Source organism: Zerene cesonia, chromosome 10, assembly GCF_012273895.1.
Source record: "Zerene cesonia ecotype Mississippi chromosome 10, Zerene_cesonia_1.1, whole genome shotgun sequence".
Taxonomy (NCBI): domain Eukaryota; kingdom Metazoa; phylum Arthropoda; class Insecta; order Lepidoptera; family Pieridae; genus Zerene; species Zerene cesonia.
This window is the reverse complement of record NC_052111.1, coordinates 7941639-7952833: the sequence shown is the minus strand read 5'-3', so window position 1 is coordinate 7952833 and position 11195 is coordinate 7941639. Positions and strand designations below refer to the sequence as shown.

The 11195-nt window shown below is 32.2% G+C and overlaps 4 protein-coding genes across 4 annotated transcripts in view; all 4 read left to right on the top strand.

Moving 5' to 3' along the window:
• Positions 1–440, top strand: part of LOC119829393 (filaggrin-2-like) — a 3054-nt gene extending 2614 nt beyond the window's left edge. The window contains exon 3 of the mRNA XM_038351864.1: positions 9–440. Coding sequence (XP_038207792.1) covers positions 9–387 — 379 coding nt within the window. The 3' untranslated portion in view covers positions 388–440. The remainder of the gene's footprint in view (positions 1–8) is intronic.
• Positions 441–5206: 4766 nt separating this feature from the next.
• LOC119829244 (heterogeneous nuclear ribonucleoprotein A2 homolog 2-like) lies at positions 5207–6391 on the top strand. The gene is made up of 2 exons (XM_038351639.1): positions 5207–5270; positions 5717–6391. The coding sequence occupies exons 1-2, from the start codon at positions 5207–5209 to the stop codon at positions 6190–6192; spliced, it is 540 nt and encodes a 179-aa protein (XP_038207567.1). The 3' UTR covers positions 6193–6391.
• Positions 6392–6917: 526 nt separating this feature from the next.
• Positions 6918–8097, top strand: LOC119829240. Its single transcript, XM_038351635.1, has 2 exons — positions 6918–7028; positions 7262–8097. The coding sequence occupies exons 1-2, from the start codon at positions 6962–6964 to the stop codon at positions 8014–8016; spliced, it is 822 nt and encodes a 273-aa protein (XP_038207563.1). The 5' UTR covers positions 6918–6961; the 3' UTR covers positions 8017–8097.
• A 1920-nt stretch (positions 8098–10017) lies between these two features.
• Positions 10018–10737, top strand: LOC119829242. The gene is made up of 2 exons (XM_038351638.1): positions 10018–10103; positions 10218–10737. The coding sequence occupies exons 1-2, from the start codon at positions 10040–10042 to the stop codon at positions 10676–10678; spliced, it is 525 nt and encodes a 174-aa protein (XP_038207566.1). The 5' UTR covers positions 10018–10039; the 3' UTR covers positions 10679–10737.
• Positions 10738–11195: the final 458 nt, after the last annotated feature.

Below are 11195 nucleotides of genomic sequence, written 5' to 3'. Positions count from 1 at the left end.
GCTAACAGCCAAGCCTCAGCACAAGGCAGCTTCGGAGCATCAGGTCAACAGCAATCTGGATCTCAGTTTGGCGGTCAAGGAGGATTTGGTTATGGCTATGGTCGCGGCATTAATCACGGCTACGGAAGCGGCAATGGTTTTGGTAGCTCCAAATATCAAGCAGCTGGTTATGAACAAACGGGTGTAGTTAGTGGATCTCAGGGTGGAACTAGCTCAGGTAACAAGGACGCGTCCGGATCACTGAGTGGAGCTTTGAATCTCGCTTCACAGGGTTTGGAGTCAGCGCAGAACGCTGGATGCAGTACATGTGGGGGTAAAGGCGGTTATGCCCTAAGTAATGCTAGAAGCCACAGCGGTAACGCAGTCGCTGTTTCTATTGGAGGTTAAATCAATTTTGACTCGTTGTGCTATGCTGTATATTTATGACAATAAATCGATAGTTAAACTGCATTTTTGTTGTTTTACTGTACAACTGCTAAATGCAATGGCATTAAATTAGAAGGTCACCATTATTTTTTGATTTTAAAAATCAACATTACATTTTTTCTTTCAACACAAGGAACGAAAATGAATTATTTTAGTCATTTAAAGAAGCATCTACTGAACGTTCTACTAGAAGTATATCATGTAGAACTTTATAGATACTTTGTGTTAACTTAAGAAATTCAATATTTACATAGTAATGTTATTTGTAGAGGTTTGGAGAGATCCCTGTAAATTTATAGTTTGTTTCTTGAAGTATAAGCACACTTACTTGAGTTTTTTAATCAAATCCTACTAATATTATAAATGCGAAAGTTTGTAAGGATGTGTATGTGTTTGTTACTCTTTCACGCAAAAAGTACTGAACCGATTGTAATGAAATTTGGTACGTGGACTGTACTGGACAACTGGAATAATATATAGGCAACTTTTTATCCCGATATTCCTAGGGGATACGGCGCAGCTAGTTTTAACATGAGACCGGCCAAATTTTAATACAATAACTCTTTTTAATAAATAGCTACAAAATGGGCAATCTTTTTCTTGTACATACGCCCAATTATCTTCATTTACTAATCACCAAAAATAAAGCTAACTCACACTAGGGGAGCCCAAGAGGCAATTTTGGGATTTACTCGAGCGCGTCAGATTACATATTATAGGGGAAGGTACTTTACCTATTACTAAGTACCTCCAGAAAGTAATAATAAATAAAAGAAATAAAAATCATTTATTGAACATATGACATACAAAAAATAAGAACAAATCCCTCCCTCCCAGTATAGCTTTCGCTGTGTTCAATATAAGACACAATAAAATATAATTGCTGCTACATACATATGATATTTAAATTCTACAATTTAATATAAATTTCTGATATTCAAAAAATTAACAATTTAAATAGATTTAAATATTTAAGTAATTTAAATGAAAGAATGAGCAATTAATATTGGTGGGTGCGCTCAGATCAATGAAAGGAAAATTATTAATTTCTGTGTCTTAGAAAAAGTTAATGGACAATTATTAATATCCATATCATCGGATAAATGAGTTTATAATTTAATTTTTAGTTTTATACCAATGAAATGCTTTATAAATGACAAATTGTGAAAGAATTAAAAAAAATCATTGATCATGAGACCGGATTTGAACCCGCATCTAAAAAATTTAAATGTCAAAAATTTGAAATTTCAGTATGTTCTTTTTTATGTATCAGAATTAGTTGCTAAAACGTATGTTTAATATATAAAATTCTGGTGTAACAAGATTAGTTACCACACTCTCAAGATTAGTTTAGTTACTCTTTCGAAACGGCTGGACCTGGATTTCATGAAATTTTCTGAAATGCTCTGAGAATTGGCCGACATCTATTTTTCATATCCCTAAATGATAAGAATAAGACAGAACAGCTTTTTTCGGGTCAGCTAGTATACAATAAAATGGAATAACTTAATGTTACGCCTACACGTTATAAGTAAATTGTGCATGACGTGTTTTTGCTAAGTTTATATTTGAAAAGTTAGTCTTTCATGTCGGTATTTTTTTTTAAGTCCCGTGTCTCCTAGTGGGGTATGGGGCAGATGATGTACTTCTGTTTCACTGATCGGTATAGCCACAGATAACTACTATATTAAGTGTAGCGTTTGTTTTATTCAGAGTTTACTTTATAGGTGTAATTTGAAACAATATTGGGAGAAGTTGGTTGAAATATGGTGGAATAGCATACTTCATGAGAATTGTTATATGATAACGATAGCATATATATTTTGCAAAAGAAAGCGTGCAATAAACAACTCATATCTTATGGTTTTTTTCTTTGAAATATAGATTTGCTGCTACATTTTTTTTACAAAAAAAAATTATCTTTATATACTCTTTTATCATTAGTTATTTAAAAGTATAGTTAGGCGCCCGACTCCACCCGACTACACCTTTTGTCATCTTTACAACTTTTTAACAGTTTTCTCTCCATAGGGACTTCCCTTGCCTATGAATAAAAATATGAAAAGAAAAATTAGTCGTCTGGTCGAATTGTTTTCCAGTTTTGCGCAATAACTACACATTTGGCGATACATTTTTAATTATTATCAATATCTTATCTATAACTCTATAACTCTTGAAAAAAAAAACATCAAGTTAAAATCTGAATGGTAATAAAAGTTTAATTTAACACAATCAAGAAACGATTACACTGAAGTTCACACAAAAATCATTACATAAGAATTACTCACAGCAATAATATAATACGGATATCAGTATGGAATAATGTGAGATTTGTTGTCGTTGGAAAATCCTTTTTTAAATCACTAATATCATCGACAAATATTATGCGACAAACACATATTACATCAAAAACAAACTTCGAGGATATGTAATCTGATTTAATATCACTTTACATTTTTCATTATCATCAAGGCGTTATTGGGAATTCTTAGTAAGACTGTCAATTTGTCTAATAAACATTCTTGAAAAGTATAAAATTTGTTGCATCTACGTTATTTTAGCATAATATCTCAGAAACACCAGAATGTTGAGGTTAGGTTTGTTATTTTTCGCGGCATTTTATGTGGCCAGCTGTTTGCCCATAGATAATGATCGTAAGTTGTTGACAGTGATTTATATTTTATTTAGAGATTATAAAAGTATTATGTCGATATAAACATATGAATTTATGTTTGTGTTCTAGTTCTAGAATATAAAAATATGTTTTATAAAGAATTATCAAATAGATGATATATTAATGGATTAATTATTTTGGGACTAATTAATACAATATGATTTGATCTTATTATTAATCAAAATTGTTCAAATTACAGAAAGTTTTCTCCTAAACCGCCTGCAGAGATCTGCTGAAGACTGTGGACCAAATGAGCACCCTCACCCACCATTCTGGCCACCACCACCTCCATTCTGGCCACCAGCACCACCTCCATACTGGCATCATCGATTCGGAAACAATTGGGGATCTGCACCACAGAATTTCCCGCATTCCCAGGATTTAAAGCAAGATAATGAAAACGAAGGAGATTTTGGGAAATTACCATGTGACAATTGCAATAGTAACGCGGCGATAAGTAATTCCAAAAGTGACACGGGAGATGCTATTTCGATAGCAATTTCGAGATCCGGAAAGCCAAAGACATAAGTAAAACGACCCGGAACTGTCGTACCATATTAAACAAAAGATTAACCTATTGTGTAATAGAGTGATAAATGATATCCGTCCGTTCCTGCAAAATATAACAGAAAAGTGAGACCTACCAGTTAAAAACAATGTTCCTATCAAAACCAGTTCAGCCATTTCGAGTGTTACTGTTACAGAACGATAATTTTTTTTTTTTTTTAATAATCGTTCGTCATGTATCCTACACTTTAAGTGCAATGATTTTTATAATAATTATATAATAATAATAAAGTCTTTATTAAAACTGTTAAATACATACAATTTCAAACTGATACTTCAGTATTATACATTAATCTTCATCGTGGGATATACACACCTGGACAGAGCGTTCCTTTAAGATTTCCATTCCCATTATTTATTACATTAGATTTATATATAATGCAAGAATAAGTATTAAATAAACGTTACTGATATATAACTGCTCTTTCTTTGTTTTTATTAAGGTACCTGTTTGCGTGATTCTTAAAAAAACCATTAAATTGAGAGCAATAACAATACATTAAAAAAAAATTATGAAACCATAAGGTGGTTGAACCTTCTCAGTATCTAGGTATAAGTTCATACATAAGAGTTAGCATATCGTTAGTATGCTAGGCAAATAATTTAAGACATTTATTATAGTGTTTCTCATTTTATTACTATTGCATAGCAGGCTTATGCTAGACTTTAATTTGGTCCAACCGTTTTAATGCCTATTTCTTAGAAAAAAAAATAAGATTCAGCAATACACAGTTAAGTAGCGTGATATCATAACACGAGGTACAAACTATTAGATAATTCACAGTTTTTATTGTGTTTAATATAGGCCACCTCCTTGGTGATAGATACTTCTTGGTTAGCACGTTTTAACATCCGTATTTTATTTTATTATTGTTACTTTATTCTAAAATTAGTCAAAACAGTGATTTAGCCGATTTTTTTTTGAAATGAAATGAAATGATTTATTTATTCCATATTTAAACAATACAATCAAATACAATCAAAAGAAATAGCATATAAATAGTTGGCACTTTATAAAGATACACTAGTTCCCGCACTAGGATCCCCTGTGTTGTGGGCATTTGGCATGTGGCAATTTCAAAAGGAAGTTCTATTTTTAAATGAGATTTAGAGTTCATTCTTAATATTATTATTTATCAGACAATACAATGAATAAATATATAAATTCAGCAAATTAAATACCCATTATTAAAAACACTTATTTATAAAAAGGATGTAACAAACATTATTTAAAGTTCGAAACTATATAGTTCTATTTCAAATGAATCATCAACCAGTTTACATAAATCTATAAATTGTTTTATTGTTCCACCTACTCAACAATTTATGCAAAATTATACAATCTAAATAACATTCGTGAGGACTTTTTAATTAAATAAAAATGTCTTCCGCCTAATATCCCATATAAGAGTATTATGTTTACTTCCGCGGGAAGTTAGATTAAATTTGCGATTTCAATGTTAAACGCGTGGGCGGTGCCCTTGCATCAAATAATATATAATCCTTTGACCCGCCAAATATCTTCACAAAGCAAACAAAATGTCTAAGTATCTTGTGATTTACCTCATCTGCCTAACTGGATGGAGCCTCGCTTTTGCTGAAGGTAGGAATTTTTATCCCATTCACTGTTTGTCCGTGAGAGAAAAATATGATATTGTTACCGTTACATAAATGTTCTAAGAGACCTTTTGTGTTATACAAAGCTTACGGTTGTAGTTATTATTTAATCTTATTACAGAGTCCCGTTCTAACATTACAAATAGATTACTGTTTCAAATAATAAATATACGTTTAAAAATTAATAATTAAAAAGAAGTTGTTCAGGTTTATTAAATTAATTAATTTTATTCTCAAAGAAATAATATTATTTTATACACAACACATATTATCCATAAAATGGTCCAAAATATTCTCAAATAATCGCGTCAAATTCGAATTACTTACAGGTTCCATTTGATTTTTAACCGTGTCCGTATAAAATTACTGCGACCATTGCATGAAATATAACTTTTAATTGACTCCATTTAAAAAGACATGACATAATTTCAGATTTGCAAGGCCGAAATGAATACGATCGGAATACAGACGCCAGGCATTTTCATAAAAAGAGACGTTGTCATTTCGGATCCTGCGGAGGAGGCTTTGGCAATTACGGAGGTTTTGGAGGCTACCAAGGAGGCTATGGGGGCTACCAAGGAGGCTACGGAGGCTACCAAGGAGGCCCTTACCCCCCTATAAATATAGGCATCAGTCAATCTCAATCTTCGGCATCTGGTGGTTATGGATATAACCCCAATTACAATCAATACAATGGATACCAAGGCTATCCAAACTATGGATATAACAGACCATACAATAGGCCATTTTTTGGTAATGGCTATGGTCCGACAAATAATCAATTCAATGGAAACTATTACTTAGCAAACACCGGTAATGGTTATGGTTTAACTGGATTTGGAGGTGGTTTTGATGAACAATATGATGGCGATGAACATTTTGAAAGATCTGCCAGCAAAAAAGACTGAATCATTTAGTTTTATTGTAGGATTGAAGTATTTTTAGCTATATGTTTACCAAATACTTTGTTGTCTTTGTTGTTTAATCGTTCACATTGAGATTTATTATATTCACAATTATAGCACATACTTCACACCAATAATATGAAACTCTGACGATAAATAATTAATTTCTTAAGAGTGTTTGTCTTTAACGTCAATCACAGTGAAGTCAAGATAAATCACTTTTAATTATGCGTCATTACCAGTTCTATGCATATGAAATATGCTTAATTATTTTTATGTATTACAAAATATATCGAACATTGAACTACGATTTGCGAATTAGTTAATAAATGGATAAATTAATCAAATCGTTTACTTTTTATCCTTCCCAGTGTCATATTATCCATTGAAGATTCAGTATACATTATCGATTAGCATATGACTCGTTCACATAATTTATGTAGTAATTTAAGAGCTTAAAGGTGTTTTGTGGTCATCACATTTTTTTATAATTTAAGTATATTTGGTCCTTCCGGCAAAACTTGTGAATTGAGACTTGCAAAAACTTTACGATGTTACCCATCTTGTCAATTAGCATTTAATATGAGTATCCATAATATTTATAGTATCACAGATAAATTATTTTACCGTAAGGTTTGTGATAAATTTTTGCGTGTCAATGCCTCACGCGAATCTGACCTAGTTGGTGGGGGAACTTATGATATATAAAAACTAAGAGAAATGGTAGGCAACTATTCACTACGATCAGAGAAAGGTACTCATCAAACTGAAAATGATATCAAAACTGACAGTCCTCTTGGCTGCTCTAGCTGTAAGCAATGCTGTACCGGTATGGATGGGTAAGTGGAAATACATACGAGCGAAGTTTGTTTGGACATTATCTATTGTAAACATAAAATTACAGAGTGCAAGAGTAATGATTTAGAATACGTCATTGCATAATTTGCATATTATTCGAATATACATAATAACATTTCTAGGTTATGTCAAAGACTTTTTAGTTACATTTGTATTTATTGTCAATCTTCTCAATAAAGAACTAGCATATTCTAAAATAAACGCATTTTTTCAGCTAATCCTTACTATTCTGGAATGTTCTTAAGACATCCCCAGCCTCCTAGTATAGCATTCGGTATCGGCAGTGGCTTCAGCAGCGACTTTGGGGGCATCAAACACACAAGTAGCTATGGACATTCGTTCCAAACTGGAAACGCGCAAGCTTACGGCGGAGGATCTGGAACAGCCGATGGGAATACCTTCGCTCGTGGTGTGGGATACGCTCAAACATTCCCTCAAACAAACTTGAAACCCCAATATCAATATAGACATCCTGTACCTCAAGACTTCCAGCAAGCTTCAGCAGTTACATTCAACTCAGGAGGAAGGTCGTTTAACTCTGCTTCGGCTCAAAGCTTCGGCAACTTTGCATCAGCTGTATCCTCAGCTCAATCTGTAGACGGAATAGGTTCAGCTGTGAGTGCTGTACAGCATAATGGGCAGTCCCAATCGGCGATTTCGTCCGTAAACAGCCTTGGACGAAATGGCCTTGACTCTACTATAGCGACAACAAATAGCAATGGTCATGGTTTTGGTTCAGCAATTACTAGAGCAGATATTTCAGGAGGCTACCAATCTGCTATTTCTTCAACACAAGGACACGGTAATTTTAATAATTACGGACAAGGAGCTGTAGCTCAGAATGTCAATGGATACAGAACTAGCAATGCATATAATGTTAACCAAGGTTCAATTCAAAACAGTGTTGCCATAAATGGACCGGGAATACAAGTCGCGCAGACTTATTCTAATAATAACGGTTATTATTAAAGTTAAGACTGTAAATTAGTCATTTAAGTATTATAATGTAGTAATGGTGATACCATTGTAATAAAGACTGCTCTTAAAAAACGTATTTTATTTGAAAATCCAATGCACATATTTAACGTATAATAATTTATCATACATTTATAAAAGAAATATTTATTTAAGCTAGTCGATCTAATACGATAATGGTGAATGTCACGTTTGTGGGCAGAAATAGTTAAAGTATATATGTTTCTTTTAGTTAGAAACCTGTTCGCCCAGACACAGTTGCTATGTGCTACTGAGTCATCTTTTAAGAAATATCAATGTAAGATATCAACTTCCTAATTTGAGATAAACATTTATAAGCCAACCGTTATGCGAAAGTTGAATTATTTATACGTCAAGATCTAAAATAAAAATGGTTATACAAATAAAGAAAATAACATAATTTTTATTATATTTTATTTTAATATACAACAGATCATATTCTTGTATAAAGTAGAATGTAGAATATTCGATTTATGTGTTACTCTTAAGTCTAGAATGTTGTTTAGCATCTTAATATCAGATTTTTCGAATGTATGTTTAATCGTCCTTTTTTGTGGTGAATCTCCGTGTAAGCTCGAAGGACTAATTAATTTTAACGCAGACACGTGGGTGATCTAAAGGTTCAAAAGTGCCTCTATAAAAAAAGTCTAATTCTAGAGTAAATAAATGTTTGAGTTTGAGTTCGCAAGGGGACCCCCTGGCAGGGGTAACCATTAACGAACCTCGGCTTGGGCTGTCATTTAAATTGATTGTCCGTTTGGTAAAAGTCTAAGAAAGAGGTGAACATTTGATCTTCCTATATCGAATCGAATATTGTTGACTTACTATTGCAAAAAAGAAATTATGTAGGATCATTTATTGCTTAATACACATAATAATTACATTTCATCTTCTAAAAAATATCAAAAGGCGTCCCGCCTATGTCTGTATTTGCTTGTGTGCCTTATTTAAATCCATCACATCACATTCATTTGTTTGTGATCCTATAATAGTAATGTTTTCTTATAACCTATCTATAAAACGTAGCTATCGTTTTCTTAGTAGGTCTTTATGTCTATCAGGCACATCAAATTTTCGATGGACAATGTAATTTGAAAAAAATCTCATGGCATTATATTAGACACAATTGTTTATTAAAATTGGAAAATTAAAATGAGATACATCCATGAAAATTTTCAAATTTTTTTTATAGAAGACGGTATACGTGTCTAAATTTTATAAAGTCAATTTTTTTTTTAATTACTTATTATTACAATTAACAACACCCACTATTGCATAAAAGTGGACGAATTCCAACAAGTACCCCTGGGCCCTTCACTAATGTGGCTTGACGAAATTCGGTATCTAGATTAAAGAAGATTCCTACTACAAAACAAGCAAGATTTCCCACTACAAAAGATGCAAGGGCTTTGAGTAGTTAGTCTAGACTCTAGAGCTTCAAAGTTAGAGTCAAGTACTAGATCATGTCACGCAGCCTTTTTTGTATTCACAAAATATGATTAATTAATTATTCAGCTTTCTTTCTTAAGATAATATTTTATTCAAATTAAGATTAAAATCAACGCATATTTATCGTGACCCAATACTTTATTATTAAAAAAGAAAGATATTGAGAACAAATGACCATTGTTGGCATATGGCCTTGTATGGTGATTTTTGCTTTTGGAATTTGGAACACCCATAATCAGGAATTAATTAACTCTATAACAGTTTAAATTCGACCTTAATATATATTAAACAGTATATAAAGATGTGATCTAATGTGCGAAAAGCTAATAAAAATACTGTTATTTAATAAAAAGACGACTACTTCGCAAAGAAAAGTGACAAGGTTTAATGGTATATTATATATCTCTTTTCGGTGTCACTGAGATATTAGATTCTTTAGAACATTTATTAAGTCCCGTTACTCCGGCCATAAACAAGAACTTGTAATTTGTGGGGAATATAAGCTGATGCTGTGATGATCGGGCGGCATTTGAGTTCATTCTGCATAATGACGAATATATCCAGTTCAATATTAATTTTAATCACTATTTTATTTAAATCATCGCTTGCAGGTATGGGACATGTAATATTATATAATGTGAACGTGGACCTGTTTGTTTGTATTTTTTTTTTTTCGCTTTTAATTCAGTATTTTGAGTGTATTTATAATGTGTCTTTAATTTTAGATGCTTTTGATGGAAAATCTCAAAATGGTCTTCATATGAAATTTATACTACCAGAAAATTCTAGAAGCGTTGGTGTTACCAGCGTAGCTCAAGTGACGTCACGAAATGGCAAAGTGTCATCCATGGGTGGCATACAATATTATCCCCTTGCCGAACAAAACAAAGGATCTATAAATAGTTTTGCTAAAGACAATAAAATTGTACCACGTGGCATGTTTGTTACTACTTACAAAACTGGTTCTAACCCGCCAGTCACAAAAATTTGGAGCTCAGATTCTGAAATGCCGAATTTAAATCCATGGTTATTCAATCCTCCCATAGTGTCTTTAAGGGGAATGTTTCCCGATTTCTTGGAATTACATAATATGGCAACACCTTGGCCCTTAAGGCATATTCGTAAAGCGCCAAACTATAACTTATGGAGGTATCCCATTTACGACCCTTTTAGGAATATTTGGTAAACTGTATTGACTAGGTTTAGTATCGTTAAGGTTTTTTAATTGTTGACATCAAATGTACATAATTTTTATTTATAAAAATGCATTCACAACATTTTATTTATTTTCTTTTTATTTTCCAATGTCATAAAATACAATTAATTGTTCAAAGAACATTTTTATGGCAAATATAATACAGATTAAAAAAATAAATCGGTGTACTTTCTATCTGCTGTGCATAAATGTACACAGATCATTTATTTAACCAGATGCTATAATAATTTATTTATTCTTAATATAAATTAATCACCCTAATACTATAAATTTGAAAGTTTGTTTGTTTGATTGTTTGTCCGTCAATCACGCTGTGACTACTGAGCGTATTTTGATGAAATTTGGTACACAAACTGGGTAAGAGCTGACTTGGGTGACAGCATACTCTTTTCATTAAATGTTCCCTTGGGATGCGTCTAGTAATTTATAAAATCGACAATCGACACTTAAATTTACAATTAATTTTTAACGCATTTTTTAAATTAAC